Source organism: Anthonomus grandis, chromosome 1 (genome assembly GCF_022605725.1).
Source record: "Anthonomus grandis grandis chromosome 1, icAntGran1.3, whole genome shotgun sequence".
In the NCBI taxonomy this organism is placed as follows: domain Eukaryota; kingdom Metazoa; phylum Arthropoda; class Insecta; order Coleoptera; family Curculionidae; genus Anthonomus; species Anthonomus grandis.
This window is the reverse complement of record NC_065546.1, coordinates 44,958,210-44,985,883: the sequence shown is the minus strand read 5'-3', so window position 1 is coordinate 44,985,883 and position 27,674 is coordinate 44,958,210. Positions and strand designations below refer to the sequence as shown.

At 33.5% G+C, this 27,674-nt stretch overlaps 2 protein-coding genes across 4 annotated transcripts in view; one reads left to right on the top strand and one right to left on the bottom strand.

Moving 5' to 3' along the window:
* The window catches only part of LOC126736794 (zinc finger protein 62 homolog), a 38,675-nt gene extending 26,517 nt beyond the window's left edge, over positions 1–12,158 (top strand). For both annotated transcript variants that reach the window (XM_050441343.1, XM_050441352.1), the window contains exons 4-5: positions 4,310–4,723; positions 7,786–12,158. In XM_050441343.1, coding sequence (XP_050297300.1) covers positions 4,310–4,723; positions 7,786–11,057 — 3,686 coding nt within the window. In that variant the 3' untranslated portion in view covers positions 11,058–12,158. The remainder of the gene's footprint in view (positions 1–4,309; positions 4,724–7,785) is intronic.
* A 7,726-nt stretch (positions 12,159–19,884) lies between these two features.
* LOC126735237 (titin) overlaps positions 19,885–27,674 on the bottom strand; it is a 121,454-nt gene continuing 113,664 nt past the window's right edge. For both annotated transcript variants that reach the window (XM_050439190.1, XM_050439197.1), the window contains exons 8-9: positions 27,290–27,649; positions 19,885–21,186 (exon numbers count right to left, since the gene is read on the bottom strand). In XM_050439190.1, coding sequence (XP_050295147.1) covers positions 21,084–21,186; positions 27,290–27,649 — 463 coding nt within the window. In that variant the 3' untranslated portion in view covers positions 19,885–21,083. The remainder of the gene's footprint in view (positions 21,187–27,289; positions 27,650–27,674) is intronic.

The window sequence follows — 27,674 nt, the reverse complement described above, 5'->3', positions numbered from 1 at the left end:
AAAAACTAATCCGAGAAATACATACGCAGCAATCTCAAAAGCCTAATGTATGTATTGGTATCCTGGAAGATTATATTGTTGGACCTTTTTTTATTATTACAAATCTTAATGCTTAAAATTACTTGGAACTTCTGCAGAACGCTATCAATCCCAGAATAAGTTAGTTATTTTAACAAGATGATAACCTTCTAGAAAATTAACTGATGTTTTAACAAGAGGGGCACCACTACATTATACTGCTGCCGTTCGCTATTTTTTGTATTTCCTGGACAATGGAGTGACCGGAAAGGTACCGTAAAATAGCCTGCTAGAACTCTCGTTCTTACCCCTTTGGATTTGAAAGTTCTTTCTACAAAGCCTTTTTCTTGGAGATTCTCTTCGTAATATAACTAATGTCGGTTAACGAATGTCTAATAATAACGCCCGAAATATTCACTAATGTGCGCATACATTTTAAACAACAATTGTGTTTTACGTGGAGGTCAACGAAGATCATCATTTAATAAAATAGGTGTTAGATACATTTTTTTTCATTTAAAATAAGGTTTATTTTTTGATGGATTTACACATTAATTCCTATTTCTTGAAAACGGATCGATAAAATAAAAATAGGGCTATGTAGAGAATAAAATTACCTTTAATTCAAGGTACCATTCAACTCTTTTAAAAAAATGACAGGCCCAGGGGCAAGTGGAGTGTTTTGTTTGCAAACATATTTACCGCTTCTCTATTGTCAAGTTTACATACAATTTTAAAAGACGAAATTTTTAGTTATATATTAACATACCATATAATGTTCATTTAACTCAGTGTTAGATTTTAGATTAAAAATAAAAATAAATTTTCTCTTATATACGTTATCTGAATTAATTTAATTTTGATATATTGACTTACAAATTTTATTTTAAAAAATGCTTTATATTTTATTGAAGAGGAACAGTAGCATTGTTGTGTGCCTGTCAAAATAAGTGACAAATTGCAATGGTATTATACAATGTTTTTTGGCCATTTCTACATTAGCATTTGGCATCATTGCATCAGAGATGTTTTTGCAAACAAATAAACTGCCCACAGTTTCGAGGCAATAGCAATTCTAGTCTTTCAATGTTCTAAGCATTTAGAGAAAATATAGAAATATAAATAGAGTGTAACGTGCTCGTACTGTGGTTACTCGTGTTTTGGTCGATAGATTAATACTTCTATAACAGCCAATAGAACATTGAATCATTGTTGAATGTTACGCCCTCTGAATGTGGAAGAGGCGTACTAACCGGAAACGAAAATAAGTTTGGGACGTCATAGTAGCAGAAAATTTAAAACTTCATTATGGCGTCAAATCTGAATTTTGCTCTACTACACCGTCACCTTAAAATGAGTGGGAAATGTGTGGTTCCTTCAGAAACTATAATACGCAAAATAGACAAATTTAAATTGGGATTTTTTGTCTTCATATTAAACAAAGTCATCCATTTATCACTTTTTCTATTTGCGTACTACAATTTCTGAAAGACCCATATATTTCCTACTAGATACATAGGTCTGGGTTTTAAAAATTAAAAAATATTTACAAAATACATTACTGTATAGTGAAATATTCACAAGTTATAAAAATATAAAATTTCGTCCAAATTCCGCAATGTATAAACTTACAAGGGTGTTGCTTGTAAATGAATAAAGGCCATAAATAATGTTAATAAAATCTCCAAGGAATTACCAACTATCATTCACTAGTAACATTTCTCAGTAAATATTATTAATTATATAACTACCAACAAATTAGCAATGAAAGAGGCAATAAGGAAATATGGTAAAAGTAAAATTTACAGAAGTTACCATTTTTCTATTTACATAATTCCATCAATTACTGTCAGTTAATCGTTGGATTTGATTGACACGAACATTTTTTACTCTCTGCAGAAGATTTTATCCAAGATATTGTTGTAGTCGAATCAGACAAAAAGAATACGAAAAAGGGACGATTTTTAAGGGAGGACTATTCTGGTTTTTACACAGATAAGCTAACTGTGGACATTGTCATGAGTGCCTGTAGAAACAATATGTATAATATAGTTAAATAAATGAAAAACTGTATATGAGTTTTCATACTATCGATTTATTAATCCCAGAGAAATACTAATCTATACTGTCTATACTGCTATTTTCAGTTTCAAAAACAACCAGAGAAGGGTGGTATTCGCATTTTACATTCTTGTGAATATTTGTTAATAATAAGTTTTTATGTTGTTTAATATATCGGATATATCACACCATATACAGGGTGTTTCAGAACTATGGGATCAAACTTATGGGGGTTGTTCAGTGCAACAGAAGAATCCATTTAAGTATAGGAACCCATGTCCGGAAATGCGTCACTGTCAGCAAAAATTTCACCATCTTTTGCTGAACGAGACAATTTTCGTAATAAATTTCTAAATTTTTTAAATGTTGAAATGCAGTGAAACTATTTTTAGCAAATTTTTTCAATAAAAAGACTTCAATTTCAATTTCAGAAAAGTTGTCAATGGCATTTTCTTCTGTTGTTATGTTATTGTCTAAGGCCAGGAAATCATCTACTTTCTGGGGGTCTGCTACTCCTAAATGTTTGGCATGTCGCAGTAACTGAGCAAGTGTCGTTAATCAGATCGCCTTTAGCATCGCAATAATTTTGCTCAGCAAATTCTGAGCTACATCCACTTTTTCTGAATCCAGCTTTGCCAAAACAGTTCTTAATTGTAGAGGAACTTACTTTATCCCATGCTGTTTTTATAAATTACAAAGCTTCTAACACATTAATAGACTTTGTAAGCTCAGATAAGCTTTGGACATCGTCAATTTTTGTCAAAATATGTTTTAAAATCAAATGCCGATAATAAAATTTAAAGTTCTGTATAATACCTTGATCCAAGGGCTGACAAACTGAAGTTGTGTTTGGCGGTAAAAATATAATTTTCACATTTTTCATTTTCAGATCACGAGGATGAGAGCATGCATTGTCTAAAAATAAAAGAACTTGCCTTTTTTAGATTCCCATTTTCCGGTCGAATTCCAGTAACCACTCAGACATGATTTCTCGGGTCATTCATGCCTTTATGTTAGATTTCCAAGTCGCTGGTAAATCCTTAATAGCAACGTTTTTTAAAGCACGGGGACGAGCCGCTTTCCCGATTACAATCAAATCGCATTTTTCACCGGCCATATTTGCACAAAATAAAATGGTTAGTCTATCTTTAGACAACTTTCCACCCACACATGTTTCTCCTTTAAGGGACAGAGTTTTGTCGGGCAATGCGCGAAAAAAAAGTCCACTTTCATCTGCGTTGTACACGTCTTCTGGTTTGTAGCCAAGCAACATGGACGGAAGTTTCTCCAAAAATTGTGACACATCAACTTGATTTACTGCAGCAGCTTCGCCAGATATGCATTTGAAACTCACACTATGTCTCTTGCGCCACTTTTGCAGCCACCCGTCGGACGCACTGAAATTATTATAGCCCAAAGTAATGGCGATTTCTTGACTTCTAGCTTTCAGAAACCAGTCAAAACAAGTTTTTTCTATAGCAAAACATTCCTTTTTTAAAAAACCTTCTTTTGATTTATATTAGTTCCTGATTGCCATTTACTCCTGATATCTTCCTTATTTCTGGCAATTTCAGCTGCTTGCGTTTTCCCAATATTAAACCTCTTTGCCAAATGACGAACTGAAACACTTTCTCTGTCTAATACGTTAACAACTTCCATCTTTTTCTTTAACGAGAGCATCCTTTTTTTTTTGGTGCCATTTTACAGTTACAATAATAAAATATCTCAATCAACTACCTTTGCCTGAACTGAAGATAAACCACAAGATTACATACTGGCTAGCCAACGAATCACGTAATATAAATCGGGGAATTACCGAATTTTATGTATGTAGATATGTGCATTGCAATAAGCGGAACTAAAAATCGTCCGGGTATTAGAGTTTCGCGTCCGCTTATCGGAATGCATTTAACATTGAAAATGATATGCTGAAATTCGGTTCCAGGAACTTTGTCCGGTTAAAAGGGATGTCCGCAAGGAGAGCTTTCACTGTATATCTATAAATGCATCATTAGGACTTACAAATGTTTTCAAATACAATTAATAAAAAATATGCTGCATCACTGATTTATCGAAAATGAGTCAAATATAATAACTATTTCTATTGATTCAAAGCTGCATGTGATAATATTTTGGTAGGAGTGTCCTTAAAAGATCCAATTAATTAATATTGTGCAATTTTATAAAATTACTTTGCAGCTTGAATTTTAATTAATTCATATATTTACAGATGACCGCCGATGTCCGGACTGTGGACGAATGTTCGGTTCCGGCCAGAACCGCAGACGACATCAGAACATGTTGCACGCGAAAAAAGAGCGGCGCGCTAAAATGGCGGAGATCCGAAAACAAAAGAAAAATTTACCCGAATCGAACAATAAGCAAGAGGTTAACCTATCGGATGATAATTCAACAAAAACAGACAGTCAACCAGAAAATAATGTCGAGGACAATAGCGAAATAAAGTCGACGGAAATCACTTCTACTTCCGACTCTGGGGTATCGAAAGAGCAGCAAAATGATGATGAAAGTACCGCAACTGAAACTACTATTGTAGACGATAAAGAAAAGGATGACGTTAATGAAGCTGTTTCTAAAAATGTCCCTGAAGATATGGAGATTGATACATTGGGTTCTGAAAAAGGTACATTTTTAAATTTAAATTTTTTCCTTCAACCCTTATTTGGAAAAAGCATCCTTGTTTTAAGAAAGAAGATTAATCCTTGATTTATATTCAATCACCGAAATAACTAGGACGATTCTTATAAGTTTCCATTAGCCTGAAATTAATTAAATATTGATTATAGTAATTAACACTGAACAGGTTCATCGACTGATTCAGATAAACTCTTACAAAAATCTCATCCATTCGTATCACAGAGATCAACGTATACAAAATTGAGGCAAAACAAAGAAAACACAAAGTCACGTATACATAAAATAATACATAACATATACACGTGTTTCGCTCTGGCTAGAGCATCATCAGATCTAAAATCAAAAATATTAGTTAAAACAAAACTAAAAACCAAAATAAAAAACCCTATAAAACCTTTAAAAGCTATACACAACCTTCACACTACATAAATAAACAATAATTTTTAGGTTTTAATTGTAAAAAACAAAACTAAACAATTTAAAAAGAATGCAACAATATAGATTTATTGAGAATCGAACCCGGTACCACAAGATTAGAATTTAACTTTTGTCTTATCCATGAACGTCCATGTGAGCTTAGAATCGATTCAATTTTTTTTATTCAAAATTTATTATTGATCTTAGCTAGATCTAGTCTTGACAACAATGAAATAAAAAACATTGAATCGAATCAATCATTTTGATTGATTGATTTGATTTTTATTGGTTGGTATATTGGTATATTGAACCAAGATCAATAAAATAATAATTTGGAATTTATGAAATATTCAATATTATTTAAGTCCATTCTGACCCTAGAATTGATTTTTTTTAAATATAAAATTAATAATTGATTGTTGTTGGCTCTGGACTCGAATCAATAATTTCAATATTGCTGTTGAAGCTATATTGAACTAAAATCAATTACTAATCGAAAATTGAGGAAATATTTGACATAAATTAAAGCCATGTGGTCCTAAAACTGATAAAATATTTATCATTGTTTAAGTAAACATGACTCTAGAATTGATGTTTAAGAAATAATAATTATTGTTATTGGTTAAAATCGGCTTCTGAAATTGGTGAAAGTGCTAGATGGCATTTTCCTAAAAGAATTATAAGTCTTAACTAAATGTAATCTTGGCATCAATCAACTAAAGGGCATGGAATCAGTAACTAGAATATTGATTTTGAAGGTATAATGAACTTAAATCAATAAAATATTAATCTGCAATTGACAGAATAATTAATTGTTTAAGTCTACGTGATCCTAGAGTTTATTTTTAAAAAATATAAAAATAATTATTATTTGTCACTGGTCCAAAACTCAATAAATCAAAAGCATTAATAAGAAGAAAAAAAATCGATTGATTAATTTGAATATTAATTTTGAAAATATATTCAACTAAAATTAATAAAATATTAATCTCAAATTGTGGATTAAAAAACAAATTGGAAAAATTTTCAATTTTAATTAAATGGAACCTGGGCATTAATTAAATAAAAGACATGGAATCAAATCTATAATAAGAATATTGATTGAATATGATTTAGAAGATATATTGAATTAAAAACAACGAAACATTCATATAGTATTAATGAAATATTAACCGTTGTTTAAGTTTACTTGACCCTAGAATTTACTTTAAAAAAATAATAAAATAATTATTGATTGTTACTGACTTAAGACCCGGCATCAATTAAAAGAAAACATCGAATTGGATCATTAATTTAAATATCGATTCCGAAGAAAAACTTAAATCAATAAAACATTATTCTGTAATTGATGGAATTACTAACCGGAAAACAATGTAAAGAATTATCGATTTTAAATAAATGTAACATAAAGCATAAATAAAAAAAACATGGAATTGAATCAATACTTTTAATATTGATGTGAAAGTTACATTGAACTAAACTCTTTGAAATATTATTCTGCTTGTAAAATATTTATTACAATGATAATAGAAATTAAATAATAGTTTTTATTTATATGAGCTTAAAATTGTTTTGCTTCATATGCTAGTAATATTGATTACAATAGGCAAATGCAATAATTCCAAGCCCTTTGCATTCATCATTATTTAAGTCTATGTGAACTTAGAATCAATTATTATAGAATTCAATTTTTTTAAATTAATTTCAATTAGATCTAGCCCTTTTGAACTGAAAAATATGGCATCGAAGTATCGAATCTAGAATTTGAATATTAATTTTTAAGATGTATTGTAAGTAAAGTCAATTAAATTTTAATATGAAATTGATAAAATGGCTGACTGGAAAACAATTTAAATAATTATTGATTTTAAATTAAACATAATCTTGGCATCAATCAAATAAAAAACATACAATCGAATCAATAGTTTCAATATTGATTTTGAAAATATATTCAACTAAAATCAATAAAATATTAATCCGAAATATTAATAAAGAATTACTGATTTTAATTAAATATAATCTTTGCATTAATAAAATAAAAAAAAAAAAAATCGAATTAATAGTTGATATATGGGCTTTGAAGATATATTGAATTAAAACAAATAAAATAATAATTATTGTATTTATTATGAAAAATATTAAGGAATTGTCGATTTTAATTAAATTTGATTAAAATCGATTGGAATTAGAGTCAATCAAATAAAAGACGTGGAATCCAATCAATGATTTAAATTTTGACTTCAAATGTAGGTACATTGAACTAAAATGCCTTATCAGTTATCTATTTTTAATAAATAATCTTAAAATAAATTAATACTTAAAAAAAATTGAAAATTGGTATACAGTGTCTAAAATATCACGTGACTGTTATTATCCCTAACCTAGTAGACGCTCTGACTAAAACAAAAATTCAATCAGTTTTGACATTTATTAAAGATTCTGTTATAGTGTTGCAATATGCCCATTGTTCCTGTTAAACACAAATTTTATTTAGATAGTTGCATATTTAATTTTGTGCTCTTGTAGATCAGAAAATAACAGGAATTTTGCAACACCGCGAAAAATTTGTATGCTGAATTAAACTATACAATACTAGTACAATGGCATATCCTAATAATTTTATAATTGCAGGTCAAAAGATTGGTGAGGACAAATCAATAGCAGAAGAATTAGATTGTGCAACGCCAATTTCTGAAGAACAAGAAGAAAATAACGAAGTTAACCCGGAGAACCAGCGAACTAACGAAATAAAAGTGGAAAAGCAGGAAAGCAATGTAGGGAAAACGGAAACCAAGTCGACCACATCGAAAAACGATGAAAAGAAGATCGAATTCGCGGCGGGTCTTCATTTGGTCCAAAAAGACACAATGGGAACCGCAAAACCGTCACAATTATCAAAAATTGAACTGAGTTACGCGGAAAAGTGCAAAGCGATGATTTCCATGTACCAAACGCTGCAGTGCGCCTGCCATAACGTCCAGCATAAGCAACTTAAGCACTTACTACAACATCTTAGGGACACTCGTTTGTGGTTTCCACTGTTTACCTGCATGAACTGCATGATATCCTTGACCGATCGTTCCAGTTTCACAAGGCATCACTCCAAATGCCTTAGGGAACCGTTGGAAGTACTAAAAAAGCTCTCGGAGTTAAAGGAGAGAACCGAAATAAAAACTCGACTGTATCAAAACTTCAAGTGTAACAGATGCCAATTTTTATTCAGCTTCCATGAGGACTTTTGCAAACATATCGACGAGGACCACGTGTATGGTACCGCTCCATTTTATTGCTCTTGCCGCTGCATTTTTGACTCTATCGAGGACTACAAAATGCACTCATACACTTCTTGCCTGATTTCGTACTATTGCGACATTTGCTTTGTCACCACTTCAACAATTGAGGAGTTCATTCAGCACGCCCAGGCTACCCACGACGATTCCGAAGGCTTCGTTTTGCTCCAGGAGAACGCCTACATCTGCCGCGCCGGCATGTCCCGCCATAAGGAAGCCGACGATCCCAATAACGTCGTGGAAGGCAAAAGAGAACGGAAAAAGTCGCAAAAGGAACCCATACTGATCCAAGTGTATGACGATCAAATACCGCAGAACATAAAAGATATTCCTAACACAGTTATCAAGACAATGATTCAGATGGAGCCAGAGTATGCCGATTATGACAAGTGGAGTCCGGAAGTGAAAAGAACGCGCCAGTGCCGCTGTCCTGTTTGCCGGAAACAGTATTCGAGTATCGGAAATATGATAAGGCATTACCGGACCCATATAGAGCGGGGCGAAATCGAGGTGCCGTGCATGGAGTCGGAAAAAGAGGATTTGTACACTTGTCCAGAGTGCGGCGGCGTTTACCCGAAATCGAAATGGCAAGAGCATTTGGACGAGAAACATCCCAATTTGCAATGCCAAGATTGCGACAAACAGTTTCAGTTTAAAACCGATTTGGAGCAGCACAGGAGCGTGCATCTGAACTTAAAAGTTTATCGCGATTCAAAAACGGACTCTTACAAGTCGGCGATGCTCAGTCCCACTGCTGAAGAGCTGAATCCTTTAATGGAAAACGGCTTAATGGCCTGTGAAATGTGTGACGCAATGTTTGATAATCAAGAGGACTTAAAGGAACATAAGGATACTTTCCATCAGGTTAAATTAGAAAACCCTGAGGAATATATGTATGAAAATGACGCCTCTGAGATGATTCTTCCGTTGATGGTCAATAATGAAGACTCCAAGTCGCAATCTTCTATGACTGATTGTATGGAAAAGCCATTTTGCGACCCTTGTAATAAATATTTTTCAAGTTGGAAGGCTGTAAAGGATCATTCTTTTCATTACCACGGCAAAGAACTATCCAGAAAGTGGGAATATCCGCGCAAATGCGATCATTGTAGTAAAGTATGCTCTACGCCAAACGGTTTTAAGCTACATATGCTAATGCACGACAGAAATCGAAAAGGGGAATACCCGAAACAGTGCATTTATTGTGACAAAATGTGCGCCACTGGCGCCGGATATTTTAAACATGTCCAAGCCCATGAGAGAATACAAGTGGGCGACGTTAAACCAAAGAAAGAAAAGAAAGAGGAAGTTTTGGGGGAACCACCAGAGGAAGAAGAGGAGTCTTATCACACGTGCAAACATTGCTTCAAAGTGTTTGCCACTAAAGGCCGCTTAAAAGACCATATGAAATGCCACGTGGGCAATAAAAAGACGAGAAAAGTCCTATGCGATCTCTGCCATACGGCTTTCGATAGTCATGAAGACTTAGAGGAGCATAAGGCGACCGAGCATGCGAATTTAGACGATATGCCCATGCTGGACAACGAATACGAGTTCGAAGCCAAAGATTTAGTCAAAATAGAAATGACTCCCGATATAATATACGCCTGTGATATTTGCGAAGCGATTTTCAATACGAAGCACGACCTCAAGGACCATAAAGAGACACATATGCCAAAGAACAAACCCGCGGGACTCACGTGCAAATATTGCAAGATCACGTTCACTTCCGTACGAGACTTGACGAAGCATATGCACGTGGAGCACGGGGAAAGTTCGAAACCCAAACACTCCAAAGCGAGATCAAAATACGTCGTGGACGAAAAACCGTTTAAGTGTCCGATTTGTAAAAAGGCGTTCGCTAGTAAGCAAGCGTTAGTGGGCCACGTCGGCTGGCACAAAAGAACCAAAACGCAACTCAAAACCGAACTGATAGAGAACACCCCGCAAGCCACCGCAGAAGCAAAACTGTACAATAGAGAAAAAGCTCTTAATAAAACGGCGACAACCAGGAAACAAGAGCCTATAGAGCCTCCCGAGTTCCAGTGCGGCACCTGCCTAGTAGAACTACCGAACGATATCGCTTTGCAGATTCATATCCTCGAGAAGCATGGCAATTTGGATGCCACCATGCTCATCCCGAAATGTCACACGTGCAATAAAGACTTTGAAACCCAAGAGGAATACGATCAACATAAGCGCTTCCATGACTTCTTGGAACGACAGAAAAAGCACGACAAACAACAGAAAATCCAAACGCCCGTCATACAAAACATCCAGAGCCAAGGGCTCGGCGACGGCAACTTGAAAAAGTATCCATGCAACTGGTGTAATTCGGTGTTTAGTAAAGCGGAAACGTTGAACACGCACATAAACAGTCATCATAAGGATAATAATGGAGGGGGCGAGTTCAAATGTCAGGAGTGCAGCAGGGTGTTCGACAGGCAAAGTTCCTTGAACATTCATATGCAAGTACATCGGAAACGGAAGAACGCCGCGGCCCTTGAAGTCAGCCCGGGGGGAAGCAAACTTTACGTCTGTTCGTTGTGCAACATGGGATTTAACTTTCCCAAGGATCTTAGGAATCACACTTTCCACGCGCATCCGTTTTAGCTTAATTTTAGTTTTATGTAAACATATTTCGGTGCCAGCCGTCGAAATAATTATTGTAAATAAATTAAAAAAACCCCTTTGTGTTAGTGATTAGGTTTATACGTCGTCGTTCTTAAAACGAAATAAGTTTCTCTTTTAACTTTTCCGGTTTGTTTTTTGTGTGCAAGTAAATAATGTCATAAGTTTGTAGTTTTATCCTTAGTAGCATACTGTTGTATTTTATAAATGAATAGTCATTTTCAAGGACTACGGATGTTGCTGATAAAATGATGAATGTTTTTAAAGGGATGATTATAGAGTGGATGTAATACAAAACAGCTATATCTTGTCAAATTAATGTTTAGCCTTCACATCTAACCCTAGATCGCCGTCTAAATGGGTGCAAACAAACAGTTTGTGAGTTTATTCTGAAAGGAGAATATTGACTATTTAAGGAACAAATCAATTCTAAAATTAGTTAAGTTTTAATCACATTGTTTCTCAAGAAGGGTATAAAAAATATTTTACAAATAAAAAAAAAGGGTGTAATTACCGAATTTTTGCCCCATATAAAGGTTTTGGTATTAAAGCTAACCCCATAGTGTCATCTATATAAATGATCCGTATTAATTCTAAGTTTTTAAGCAATAATACCATAAAATGAGTAATTATTGAAATAAATTGAAATTTCCATGTTTGAACATTAGTCACAGTGCAACATAAAGTGTTTGTTTTATAGTAGGACGAACAACTAAATATTGGTCTTTTGTCTTCATAGTCTTACAAGACTTCAAGTCCCTTTTTAAACAAATATATCTTTAAAAAATGACTATAAATAAAACATTGTGTGCTACTGGGGATCTTGAGAATAATAATTACGTTGCTGCTGCAGCCTCTATTAGTTATATATATTTTGAGAATTTGTTTTTATTTTTAATGTTTTCAGGATGTATACGGTTACCGCTACTTAATATCATCATTTGTAACGCATTAAGCGATTTTTATGGACAATTTATTTTTAAAACAGTAATGTTTTAAAAGTTTGCTGAAAAGTCGATATTTTAAACATCACTATTTTAAAGCCAACATTTCAGCACCAGGGTCAGACTGTCTTATTTATAATTTAAAAAAAAAACACTCTAGATTTTGAAACTAATGTTGAAACGTTGGATTTGGAGAATTGTCCAAAAAAGACTTTGACCTAAAATTTACTTAAAGAATACTATATTCGTTGGTTAATTCATTATCTTTTGAAGAATCTTTCTGTAAATTGTATTTCTGTGACTTTCATTCGTTTTTATTGGTTTACTATTTTTATAATAAAAAAACGACATACTTGACTTCAAGCAACGTTTTTCTTTAATACCTAAATATACTTTCAACCCCTTAAAGATGCAAATATATGTTACTAACCACCGACAAGTTGAAGCAATGCCTAGATGTTTTAAAGGATATTATCAATGATTCGTCATTTCCAGAACTTAAACATTATTTACAAATAAAAGATATAGAAACGCTCTAACTTCGTGTGAAACTGAAAAAGCGATTTTTTTTATACCAGATTTGAAAAGTGTCCAAAAATATGTGCTTCAAGGTCAGTTTTTAATTAAGGTATTAGCTGAAGAAGTAGCGTATTTATTGACCAAAAACCCTGGTCCTAATGTGGTCCTAATGTATATAAGTTTGAATTTGACCTTGATGTAACCTTTTATTGACCTTGAAACCTACGGCGCAAAAAGGAGAGTTAGTTAATGAATAAGAGGAAAAATTTTTGAAATATTCAGAGTTCATTTTATTCCAGGCATTTTAGGTTATTTCTGATGATTAAATTATATACTTGGTCTGTTTAAGATATTTGAATATTTTAATCTTTTGGAGTCATTTTGCATTCTATTCCACGTAAAATTTATTTTAACTGCCTAGACGAAATAAATAAAAAATTGAATTTCCAATTGCATGGAAAAGTGATAAATTCGTGTATTAGGGAAGAAATTTAACCCAAATACATCATGGAAGCACTAGTGATTCCTATATTCAAGAAAAATAGTCCAGATAAAGCAGAGAATTGCCTATCTGAACAATTGTAAAAAATTTAGAGGAATGATTTGTTTATTACAAATCAGTTCTGTCAAGTCTGTTTCGTTACAAAAAAATTGAAGTACAATCTTGGATGTCCTTAATCTTATGTCTGATATTATGAATGCTTTTGATGGTTAGTGTTACAGTTCTGTTTTGTAATCTCACTACAGCTTTCGACTGTGTCAACCAGCAAATATTTCTGTGAAAGCTTGGCTGCATATAACTTCAGCCATAGGAGTGTTCGACTCTTAAGGTCACACCTTACAGAGAGTTACGAAGCTGGGCAGTATGGTGGTGTGACGTCCAAGCAGAAGATAAAAATTGGGCTACCCCAGCGGCTCTATGTTGGGACTTGTTCTTTACCAGGATAAATGATTATCTCTTGGTTCAAACAGGTGTACCTCAGCGAAACTTACTATTGTATACTATTTAGACTTCACGTCTTATAGAATCTACAGTTCTGTTTATATTATCTGTATGCCAATGATACGCAGCTCTATTATTCGTTCTAGTTGAGTGAACTTGATAATAAACCTTAATAAATTTAATAATATTTTCTTTAGCAACTTTCTAAAAATCTAGTTTTAAATAGTCTACATTTGCTTATAGATCTGTACTTTGGTAGAATAAAGGCCAATGTCCATTTCAGCTGTTTTGAGAAAAACAGGGTTAATGAGATGGATTGACTTTATATTTTTATAAATTGTGACCCTTTTTTCCTACTTTACTTATTTTTGGGATTTTAAATCTTAAGAAGGGATTCTTTTTGAAAATGTATTGTTAGTCTTCTAAATTGCAAAAAAAATGGACATTGGCCCCAAAATCGAAAAGCAGTACGGACATTGGCCCCTAAGCGCGAACATTGGCCAAGGCGGTATTAAAGAGCTAATGGACATCGGCCTTTTTGCTATAATAAAACAACCTAATTACGAAAATAATCTTTATTTATACACAAAATTCGTATTTTTTAGCATTAAAAAATTAAATTTCTGTGGCCATAAATGTTTACTGCTTATGATACCTACACTAAACTAACAGAGAAAGTTAGTTATTTTCTTCATGCTCAGGGTCTTGTATATCTTCAACATTTAAGTCGGAAGATCTTTATAAGTTCTCATAAAATGGCTTGTTATAATCGCTAATGTAAGGCAGCAAATCTAACAAATCTTTGATTTTAAGATCTGCCAATGCTAAAGGTTCTTGATTTATAGGTTTAGGCACATCAATATCCAGAATCGCAGGCCGGTTTCGTACAGAACCTCTTCTCAGGTCAACAACCTTAAACTCTTTACTATCGTTACAGTTCGTTTTGTAAAAAATCTGAAACTGGTGTTCAACGGAGAACTTCATCCATTTAATCCGTATCCACGGAACAACTTCAGCAATCTAATTTTTTTTTCTATGACCCTATTTTTCCGTCAAAAAGCTGTTAAAATTTAGGAAGTCTTTTTGTAACATTTCCTTAACTTGTAGGGGTGGATTTCGGCGCACAGTTCTCTGATAAATTTAGTCCAGTCATGGGGGACTTCTATTTCAGCAGTCGTTTTTTTCTTGCATATTTCGATTGCTGGATGGATTTTGTCGGCCTTCATATCAGTATGACCAGGCTCCATAAATTTGTGGTTGATTTCTTGCAAATTATGTCCTAGATCTTGACATTCTTTCAAGACATAGCTCATCATAGTACACATAAAAATATTTCTGTTTTGCTCCGAACATGAATCACTATAAAGATTTAAAACTTCCGTTTCCTTTGGTAATGGCAAGATGTATTTTCGGACACATGAAGCAATTTCTTGACCTCTACGAGCAGCAATTGTCTCATCCCATAAAAAGCAAATTCCCAAATTGCCGGCAGTTGAAGTCTGATGAACAGTTAAATTATAAGTCCAGAGTTGTCTTTTATAAAAAGAAACGCCATTACGCAAATATGGTGTAGGTAAGCACTTTTGTAGGTCGAATGATGCAACAATAAATTTGATGTCTTTCTTGCTGTTTTCTTTATCTAGTGACTTAAGTTGTAAGCCATTTCAGAGAGGTTTAAGTGAGCGTTTCTTTGTTCCAAAACTTCAATTTTAGTTTTTTCTTCTTCTTCTGTAAGATTTTTACCATCAAATGTCTTTAACTTTACATTTAAACTGTCACATTTAGAGCAAGTGTCGTTCGCAGGGGCATGAAATGAAAAGTTGAATTCTTCATTAAAAATCTGTCTGTAAAGTGACTCTTTTTCGGGGCTTATGTTTTGTTTCTCGCAATACTGAATGTAAAGTCGATACATTTGGGCAATTGAAAGATCGGGACTTAAATATTTTTTTGATGTCCTCTCTCTAGAGTAATGACTGCTGGATGTAGGAAAACTATTAATATGTGATTTAATAAAATCTCTTTTTTCCTCGGTAACTTTATAATGATTTTGATGTTTTCCCCGACCGTCTGAAGAGCAAATATTTCATTATATCATTATATATAAGGAGAATATTTGACATTTTTACGAACAAATTCTAAAATTAGAAATTTGTAGTATTATATAACTTTAGTATTATCTGTGATCAGTATTGATTTTAAGCAGCATTTTTCAGCGATAATACGGTAAAATGTGAGTAAATATTGAAATTTCCATGTTTGGATATGAGTGCCAGTGCAACATAAAGTATTTTTTTACAGTATACTAACAACTAAATCTTGGTCTTTTGTCTTCACAATCTTAGAAGACTTAAAGTCCCTTTTTAAGTAAATATATATTTAAAAATTACTATAAATAAAATATTATGTGCTAGTGGGGATCTTGAGAATAATAATTACGTTGCCGCTGCTGGCTTTATTATTTAAATATATTTTTATTTTAAATGTTTTCAGGATGTATACGGTTACTGCTACTTAATATCATCATTTGTAATGCATTAAAGGACTTTTATGGAAATAATTCTTAAAAAATAACTGTTTTAACCCATTTGACCCTGAAACTATATTTTTTCGAATTTGTATATTTTTTTCTTAAAAACGGTCAATAGAAGGTCCCATAAGTCGAGAAAAAATCTAGATTTTTTTTTTCAATTTCCAGTTTTGGAAAAAACGGCGGTCCTTTTAAAAAGACAGTAGGATAAAGAGCTACTATTAGAAAAATGAGTAAAGACTTAAGAATATGTTTATATATCTTACTTATAATGTTTACAAAATGCTTAGCAAAATACTTAAAACTTAAAAACTAATTTGTATGATAGTCCACAAAACAGTTTTTTGGGTGAAGACCAACTTCACATTTTTGGCACACAAAATTTGCTTTTTTGTGGCACACAGCACATTTCCGCTGACTCTCGTGATATGTAACTAAATGATCTAGTCTATCGTAACGTGAGAATTGGAATGCAGTTTTTGGCAATTTCGAAGGTCCTCTTTTAGTTGTTTTCCTGTACGTTTCGAGCAGCTGTGTCCCTAGGTCCCTTCTAAACTGAAGTTGGTCAAGAGTACCACCATTATTCCTATGGAGTTGCCACGAGTTTTGTGAGGCCATGTCTACAGAGTGGGAAAATAACGGAAAATACCACTTTTTACCTCGTACTAAAACTCTATATTGGCTTATGTTTTGGTCACTACGGTCTAAACCTCCCATATTTTCGTTGTATGCCTTGATCAATTGAGGCTGATCTATATAAACATGCTTTTTTTCAGCCTGTGAAAATCGTTTGACCTTATTTACTTGCAAAACTGAACATGCATTGGTGGCTAAAGTAACAACGCTGTTTAAATATACCTCGTGTCTTTTTCTTCAGAACTGCCGAATTGCTAAATGGAGATTGTGGGATCCGGTTTTCACGTATAGTACCAGTTGCCTTGATGTTCCTCAATTTTAGCTCCTTTAGAAGTGACAAAGACAAAAATTGTCAAAAAATATGTGAAAGGGCTGGTAAGGCATTTTCTGTAAAACATCTGCATATTGGAGAACAACTGACACTCCCAAACCCAGGTGTTTATATTTGTCCGGAATTGTTGTCGACGCACCTTGGTAGGGATCAAAATGAACAATGTATCCAAGGCGTAGGGTACCTACCCAAAATTTATATCCCCATCTTATAGGCTTGCCTCGAATAAATTGCTTACCGCTAAAATACGGTATCATGGCCTCATCAAGACTGTGATTTTCTTCAACTGGGGCATAATCAAATTTTTTTTTATTTAGTCTCTTGAAAAGAGGACGCAGTTTAAAGTACTTGTCTTTTTTATCAAGGGTAAGTATTATCACTGCAATGAAGATTACTCATTATGAATTGAAATCTATCTCTGGAAACAGCGGCTAATATAAGTTTATTCTGGGTATCGTTGCAATTTTGCCAATACATATGTCGCCTTGGAACAGTTGTATATCCACTGACACGTAACAAGTAACACCCCTATGAAGTATTTCTAGGGGAATGATTGCTTTGTGCAGTTTGAACTGATTGCCATTGCATAAACGTAGAGTCTAAATCTTTATTGAGAGTATAGTCAAACGTCTTCTAATCTCTATGTGTTTAGGTCGCCTTTCAACAAAAGTGGACAGTGGTAGATCGTCATCACTGTCCCAGTCGTCTTCACCTTCTACGTCAAATTCAATTTCCGCCGGGGCCCTTAGTTGCACTCCGGGTAAATTATTTGGTAGTACATCGTCTTCAGCCCCAGAATCTTCATCGGTATCGCAGTTTTCGTTGGCATTTTCGGGTGGAAAAATTGCAATGCCTGTAGGAATGTCCGACGTAGAGTCCAATTCCTCTAAGATTTCTGCCATGGTTAGTGGCTTTTTCCAATACCTGTAAAAAACCACATAGTAGTATATAATCCTACCGTCCTTTTAAAAGGACTCGTCTAATTGAACGCTCTTGGATTGATCAAGAAGTGTGAAACATAACCACAAATATATAAAAAGGTCAGTATGTTATGTTATTTATTAAAAACAATCAAACCAAGAACGAAAAAATAAACGAGTTTTAACATATCTTACCTTGAGTCACTCATTGCAAAATCACTAGAAACACATCGTGTTTTATTCGTCACTATCGATCCAAAAATTAACAAAATCCTAACGATCGCGATTGACCTTGTTTAAGATGTTAACTAAATATAATGTGACACGGGCGAAATCTTCAAACCGTCAGCTAAATCAGAAAAATACAGGTTTCTCTTTGAAATCCTTTTAAAAGGACGGTAGGCGTAAATGGGTTAAAGCACAGATGTAAATAGCTCCCATAGATAAACAGTTTATAGGGGTTATAGGTTGATAGCTCCGCACTGCGGAGTGGTTAAAGCCAACGTTTCAGTACTAATCTTTAGGGCCAGATGTCAGAAAAAACCACCCTATAGTATAACTTAATAAACTACATAATTAAAATAACATAATAAAATAACAAATACAATATTACTTATTCATGATAAATTTTCTCAAGAGCCCTCTGAATTGATTCAAAGTAATACAATTTTTGATGTTAGCAGGCAAGTTCTTAAATAGAATTAAACCTTTGTAAAAAAAATATATATAGAACTGTATTATGCATTTGAGTTGTGTTACCTACATCTGTCGACCAGTATGAAGTCTATACGATTTCTCGTATTATAGTTATGTATATCTCCAAAAACTCTTAATTTATTACAAATATAATCGGGAAGCATCTGATGTTTTAATTTAAAAATAAACAATACAAATTATCAAACTAGATCTATTCAGAGCAATTTATATTTAAAAGCTTAGCAGAGCGCTTTCGCAGAAGTTTTCCACAGTGGAAACACATTTGATAGTATGAAAATTATACATAACATTTAGGCACACTTAAGACTGTACATAACACTAAACAGGACGAACAGTATTTTAAAAGGGGAGCATGTTAGTCTCCTTTGTGTTTTGTTTACATTTTATTGTGGTTTCTTAGATGGCGGGAAATACTATGTGAAATTAGGTTAACTTACAGTTAACTTCACTTTAAAATCAATATTATGCGAACCTACCAGAGTGGTAGTAGAGACAGATCGGTCAAGATGTCATTATCGTAAATGATGTGCGGTAGTGCGAGTTGGTTATAAGTTAGTGGCACAAATTAGACTACAACAGTGAATTTTTGCATATAACACCCAACTCATTTCAGTTAGCACTGATGATGGCTCATACACCGAAAGCACTCTACTAAGCTTTTAAAAATAAATTGCTCTGAATACATCTAGTTTTAATTTGCTACATTAACCTACATCTTTTGAACTATTACTTTTAATATCTCTGTCAACTTAAACTTATTAGTCTGCAGCTAGCTCTGTGTTGGGCAAATTGATAGGATTTCTACTGTATACCCATTTTTTTTTATATGTCCTTTAAATATAGTCTTATAGTGTAATTACCTTTGTATTGCTGTTTTTGTAAGACATTTATTGAACAAATATATAAATAAATTTGAAGCATTTGGACAAAAACAAATAAAAACTAAATTTACAACTGCATGGAAGTTAATATAAAATTTCTTTCAGGTAGTTCAAGTCTTATCTGAAATCTAGTTTATTTAAAAAAAATCTTTAAATGCTTAAGAAGTGGGTTCAACTGACTGGACAAGAGACTTCAAATGATTATATCTTATTTCAAACTCGGTTTTACTCAGAAATCTGCTTTAAATAATATTCGGTCAGGTTATACTTATACAAATTAAGTAAACTGAAGAATGGTTACCGGTAATAACAAATCCTTTAAGCATTGTTGCCATATGTTACGAAAAGTCGTAAAAAAACACTTGAAGGGAACAAATAAAACAACTCAAAATACATTTACATAATTTATTGATAAATATTACATATTCTACTTATTACTAAATATTGAGCATCCGATAATATACAAAAACGAGTCTGAGCGTTCAAGCAGCAGAAACCGTGAAAAAAATACGTTTTTTTTTTAAATATACTACGATCCTTATAGTTAAAATTGCTAATGATTAATTATTGAATTTCTACCGGTCAAACAACTCAGACGTGTGTCGGGATACGCAACACTGACGACGGTTGATCCAACGACGGTTTAAACCATCGTTGAACGCACCCTTTTTTAGATAATTTAACAAAACAAAAAAAAACACTACTTTAGCCTCCGAAATATAATTGATTGGCTTATACAATAAACGACACTCCAAAATACTCTAAATATACATTACAAAAGTGTAAAAAATTTTCAGTTTTTTTTATTCAGTCGAGTAGTCATTATTACACAAAGTCGAGTATACAATTTGAATGCTATGATTGTAGCGCGTTTTTTTCCAGGAATATTGAACGGAAATGTACCCATTTCAACATGAAAACTCCATTAAACACTGTTTTTTTTGGCAATTAATACAATGTTCTTGAAATATTCCAAAAAGATCTTAGAATCATCCAGAAATGTATCCATTCCCGAGTATTGATTGTTGGTACATTCATGGGTATTTGATAATGTTCTGTTAATGTATAAAAAATTTCTAGCACATATTGGCTTAATGGTAAGTAACTTGCCCAATGAGTACATTTCTTTTGTCATAAAAGGTAAATATCACATAAAAACAGCCAAAAAAAAATCAAAATACAAATTTCAGTGGCGCATTCTGTATATTATCCAGAACACCCCACCAAGCAATCCCCATTATAAACACCATAGGCTGTTCGATATTCACCTTTATCCAATTCCTGCGATGACTTACGTTGTGACCAACCTACCACAAAAGATGTCCGCCTAGCCTGTATAGCTAACTGTAGCCTATTAGCAACTAACTGTATTGACTAGAAAATCATCTCTTGCGCAGGCCTCCCACTTCCTTTCATCCCTTTAAAGGAACACTTTATACCTAATTGTCCAGTATTTTTATTATTTTTTTATTTTTGTTTGGCACCCCCAGAATCCGTTTTCAATTTCAATAAAATGTCTTTTTATCACTTTGCACCCAATCGTTGGCGCAGTTTATGTCACTAATTTACATCCGACGTAAAAGCAACATCTCATCTTCGTCGCCTTAGGGCTGCCGCGGCGATCATCTGTCTCAACATCGGTTCTGGACTGCATGGTTTTGGATCGCATTTCATTTGACCATCACCGCCGCATCTGCAATGGAGGAAAAAGTGGTTTTTATTATGATGAAACTATTGCAGAAGGTTACTACTGATGAAATGAAGAATACGCAAACTTGCTACTAGTATACGGATATTATAAATGAAGTGGTAGAGCAGCAGTGGTTGGACTAGTACTTGGGAGAGTTTTTAATCAACTGAAAGTAACAGTATCATTTCCAAATGCTTCTATCATACATCTATCAGCAGCTGCCCAAGATGTATTAATAATAAATGTAATGTAATACTGAATACTGTTGAACCTCTAGAATTTGCAGAATATCACGTTGCCCTGCAAGAAGAATGCATAACCTTTGGTTTGTACCTATTTCATCTGCAACAAATCAGTTCTGCAAATGGCTCATTGCCCGTCGTAATTTGGTTAACAATATTTTGTTACGATGAGGCTAAATGAATATGATCGGGAGGAAAAAATGAATTTAAAAAATGACTTTTGTTTGAAAAATAAAGTTTTTTTGCCGGTTGTAGATTTGGATATTTTAAGCGACTTAAAGGAGTTTTAAAACTTTTAATAATACTATTCTTTATTACATTTTGCGTAGTTTATGAAAATGAATATGATTTTTGAAAAAACATCTTAATTTTTGTAAAAAGTCGCCCCTTTCAAAAATCTAATTTGCTCCTAATATGGGGTACCTATAAATTCCTAATTTGGTGTACCCCATATTAGGAGACAATTATTTACTTTTTGATTAATACCAAATATTTTATTTTAGATGCCTAAAAAAAGGTTTGGAACAAGCAGAAAATGATTTCAGCAATTTTAGCTGTCAGACAAGGTCAGATGGTTACAAAAAGAGTGTGAGAACCCACGATGTGCCCTAAACAACCTTGGAAATGTACGTAAAAATGAAAGGCAATCCTGAAGATATTGTGAATTCTTCTCTGGGACGCAAAATTGTCTTTTCACAAGAAATGGAATCGCTGGTCGCAAAGCACTGCTTAGAAATGGAAAGAAATTTTTTTGGTATTACACAAAAAGATGTGTGCAGATTGGCATATAGCTTATGCAAAGCTAATAATATAAAAAATCCATTTAGCGTAGCCCAAGAATCTGCTGGGAAGAAATGGTTTGCCAGCTTTCTGTCAAGACACAAAGAATAATCATTACGAACTCCTCAAGGAATGCATGAATTAAATCCTTCACTAGAGAAAATGTTGCAGCATTTTTTGATTTGTATGAGCCACTTCTTAAAAATAAATTATAATCCAGCTAGAATTTTTAACTGCTATGAAACTGGCCTCACCATAGTGCAACACAAGCACGTTAAAGTCGTGGGAAAACAAGAAAAAAAACAAATCGGTGCTATTACCTCCGCTGAGCGTGGGTCTTTGTTAACCACAGTTATGTGTTTTAGTGCAACAGGGGTATACATACCGCCCCTTATAATTTTCCCACGAAAAAACATGAAAATGGAGCTTATGAATGGCACTCCTCCAGGATCAAAATATGCGTGCCATATATCTGGCTGGATACACCAAGAAATATTTGTGGAATGGCTTGGCCATTTTATTAATCTGACAAAGCCTAGCTCTGATGATCCAGTGGTTTTAATACTTGACGGCCATTATTCCCACACAAAACATTTGGAGGTCATAACTGTGGCGCGAGAAAATTATGTTCACATAATATGCCTTCCACCACATTTAACTTATCGGATGCAACCATTGGACGTTGCTCTTATGTCTCCGTTTAAAACGTACTACACACAGGAAATTACAAACTGGCTAAGGTTGAATCCCGGACGTGTAGTAACAGGCTATCAGATAAAAGAACTTTTTGGGAAAGCCTACATAAAAGCGGCCACCATGGACACGGCCATCAACGGCTTTAGGAAAACTGGAATGTTCCCTCCTGACAGAAACATATTTAAAGAACATGACTTTGTGGCAGAAGTGCAGGATATGTCTGATGAAGAACTAGTAGAAGCAGAAACAGTTTAGGAAGAAAATATAGAAATAGAAACAATAGAGGATGAATTAGATAACAACGAGCCAAAAGAAAAAAGCACTGAAACACGGATTAGCCCAGAGACAGAGATTACTGCTTTGAAACAGGTTACTCCTGCAAATTTAATGCCTGTTCCAACTACTTCTAAAGATATTATTTAAAAAAAGAGTACAAGAAGTGGTAAAGCTACGGTTATAACTAGCACCCCCTACAAAGAAAGAAGAATTGGAAAGCAGCATGGAAAAAAGAAAATTACCTTCAACTTCGGACACTAAAAGAAAAATTGGTTATTTAAAACCAAACCAACAGAAAAAAAATAAATTGTCAGTGGCTAAACAAAAACGAAATCAAAATGGGAAATCAGTATCCTGCTGTTCTTCTTCTTCAGACTCGGCTCCTGAACCGGAATATCAAGATTCAGATGACGAGGTAGAAAACTTTGAGGAAGATGCTATTTGTATGTTTTGCGAAAGTCCGTTTTCTGAAGATGTCAGAGGCGAGGAATGGGTGAAGTGCCAAGGCTGCTTCAAGCGGGGTCACGTTGAGTGTGCTGGTTGTGAAAGAAGCCACTATATTTGTGACTTTTGCGTTACAAAATAGATTTGTTTTGTCTTTTTGGTTGCATGGAACTTTTAGGTATTTACTTTAATAAATAATACGTATTATTTTTTTAGTTTTTTTAAATAAATAATACATTTATACAAAAAAAAACAGACATATTTTGGTTATTTTTAGTTTCTACATATTAAATTGGGTACCCCATATTACGAACTTGGTGTACCCCATATTAGGATACCATGGCTCCTAATATGGGGTGGTGCAACTTTTTTTTAATGTTGCATGTTTTCTTCTGCATTTAATTTTTAACATCTTTCTTTTTATCAAATCCTTAAACAGTGTAAAATGAATCGTAAAATATGGAGGTAGTGTTTAAAATTAACTTCGTTTTTTTATAACAGTGTTTTTAAAAAAAGTACCCCATATTAGGAGACTTTCCTCTAAAGGAATCATTAGGAGCAGTCACGAACTTAATAAATATACCTGGACTGCCAATTCAATGAAAATTAAATGACCACTACTAGGTGGCCGCCATTTTCCGTGATTGTGTCCTTTCGATGTTGGTCACTCTGATAAATTTCAGTTGTGCTAATTGTAGGGAAACAAAACAATAAAAGTTTCTGGGACGTTATATTTACAAAAACAAAATAGAAAGTTACATTTAGTTAAGAATTTAAGATACTAGATAGATTTAAGATACTAGTAGTTGCGATAGATCTAAGATTTTTCTTGTATTTTTTTAAGAATTTCGTTAAAATTTATGAAAAAAGTAATCCGCAGCTAAAACGAGATAAAATGTCAATTAACTTGGTTTAGATGTACGCACTTTAAAATATTTGTTTTATTATTCTGATTCCATTTATTATCTGTTTCTACATTCATATATACAACCGTCTATAAAAATAAAAATATAGATGATTTTATTGAAAGTTTGTAATTAGCAAGGGTTTATATAGTAAAAATAAACAACTCTATATATTATTCTATGATAAACAACACAGACAGACAATAATTCGGGTTTGAGTAACAGTGAACGTTTAAATAAGGATGCTGATAATTATCTACATATTAAATAAGGAGGAAACTATATCGCCTGATGCACACGATATATCCAATATCCAAGCGTGTCGTTTACAAAGCGCCAAAAACTAGGCAATCCGCTATACTCACATTGAAAATGTTACTTAGAATCAGCCATGTCGAGTCGTGATTTTACAATCCCCATAATGGTTTAAAAACAATGTCAATGAAAGAAATAAATTTAGTTCGTAACAAGTCTCACGTCAAACGTGAGCGTCATCAACTTCATTACCTTTATTTAATATATTTTTCGTTGGCAACACTGAAAATGTTCAGAGTGACCAACATCAAAAGAACACAACTACTATAAAAATGGCGGCCACCAGGCAGTGGTCATTTTTGGGTATATGACATCACGTCAACGTATAAGACTCTTCCATATGTCAGAAGGAAGCTATTCAAGCAATTATAAACAATAAATTGATCTCAAATGTTTGGTTTTCAATTTTTTGAGTTGAGAAGCGTTACATTTTTTGCTGTTAGTTTATTTAGTTTCTCTATGTTTATCGGTGTCGAGAAGCTCTGAGAATGGGAAATTCGGGATAATCATTAATTACTGCGACTTTTGGTTTTCCCTTAGTAAAAGTAATTTCTATAAAAAAAAAGTATCAGTAAGGTTATTTTTACTCCAGTAACTTTTTTCTTGTTAATATTGCCTCCTGGGCAAGTGTTTTCTCTTTATAAACGTTTTCACAGAGAAATAATTTGGATATCGTTACGATCTAGATTGCATTCTAATAACGTTTGAGGTCGAATTTAGACTCAAAACGTTTGTCTCAGAAATGGACGTCATTTGAGTGCCAAAATATATGATGACGTAACGCTTAAGACTTCGTAAGGTAACCGAGTAAGCGTTTTTCGCTAAAAAATGACTTAAATTGACTTTTTCCATTGACATTGTTTTTAAACCACATTCTAAATTAAAACAAATGTATCAGAGATTAGAACTGTTGAAATGGGTATAATAAAAACTAAATGAAAGGATTTCAATAACTTTTGTTTTTAGCTATGTTTGTTTAAGTTACTAATTTGTAAGCAAAAATTTGAATGAAATCCATAATTTTCCTGGTAAATTTTAGGATTCGCAAGATTCAAGTTTATGAGACATTAAATCTTAAATTCTTATCTAAATGTAACTTTCTATTTTGCCTTTGTAAACATAACCTCCCGAAAACTTTAATTATTTTGTTGCCCTACACAGTTGGCAACACTTAAATCTGTTAGAGTGACCAACATCGAAAAGACATAATTATGCAAAATGAAGGCCACCTAGTAGTGGTCATTTACTTTTTAATGGTTTGGCAGTCCAGGTATATTTGCTAAGTTCGTGGCAGTAGTAGGTACTACATGAAAACGAAATTAAAATTGTACAAGTTTTTGAAAGAAATAGTAAATTTGAACCTTCCAGAGAGGAGACGTAAAGAACTCTTGTGAAATGATCATCAGCAGCAGTACTACGTGATAAAATAAATTGCGCAAGTTTTTGATACAAACAATACATGGGAGCTCTCTGGAAAGATAATATGAGAAACTCTTGTAAAATGATCATGAGCAACAGTATTACATAAAGAATTAACCCAAATTGTACAAATTTTTACAGAAATAGTAAAGCTTCTGGAGAGGAGATTTGAGAAACTTCTGTGAAAGGCCCATCAGCAGCAGTACTATATGAAGAAATATCTAAAATAGGTGCCAGGGTCTTATTCGCGATATCGTTATGATAAATTAATATACTTAGCTTAAAAGAGCTATTCGGCTGTAGCTTTAAATATATTGAATTTAGACATAACTGGATTTAGTATAAAATAAGAAAAGTATATTAGAGTTAAAATTTCTCCCGTTAGAATATAAGGATCTTCTACGGGTCGAGCTCCAATTCAGGTTAATAAAATTACAATTGAGATTTATGATCAAAATATAAATTTATTTTAATTATTATTATTTTTTATTTATAATTTTATTGCTTGATTCAACTATAACCCTTTCTTCAAATTCTACTGGAGCTCTTATTTCTTCTTGATCTGATAGTGATGGTAATCATTCTACTGGAGTTCCAATTTACTGCTTCCTACAAAAACTTGTGCAATTTTGGTTACTTTTTCATGTAGTACTGCTGCTCATGATCCTGCTACAAGAGTTCCTTACATCTTCTTTCCAGAAGGACAAAGAGATACAATTTACTGTTTCTTATTTATTATTTAATTGGAACTTGAATATCGGGGGTAACAATTTTTTTTCCTAGTAATCACTACTGCATTTTCAAGATATGTCCCACTATGAGGGCAAATATCATTCTGAGGAGCAACAGCTATTACTAATTTAGTATCAGCTATGTCAGATATAGGAAGAATAATTGTATATTCTTCTTATATATTGTACTTCAACTGCTAAAGATATTCTATCTGAACAGAAGAACCGACTACTACAATTCACACCCCTCACACTTCAAATTTCATTTTCACCGAAGGATTTAATTTAAAATACTTACGTGCAATGTAGACAAGGCCCACTCGTCGACCGTATAATCTCTCCCACTTTATACGCTTTGCCAGCGATCTGGCAACCAGTCTTCGTTGCCCTGCCCTTATACGCGTGCGCTAAGAAGTGTGGTGGCAACGTGGTGGTCGTGGTGGTGGTACTGGTGGTGATGTTCAGAGTGGTGGCCATGTTAACTGGACACTCGTATCTCGGACAGCAGAACCCTCTGATCGGTTCTTCGTGGCATTTGGGTATTGGCGGAGGACAGCTCTGTTGCAAACAGATGATGTCGCTTCTAAAGCAGAAGCAGAAGTCGCATGGATCGTCTCGGGGTATTTGCTGAGCGGACACGTAAACTTTGCCGCCATATCTGAAATAAATACGCAACATTAAGT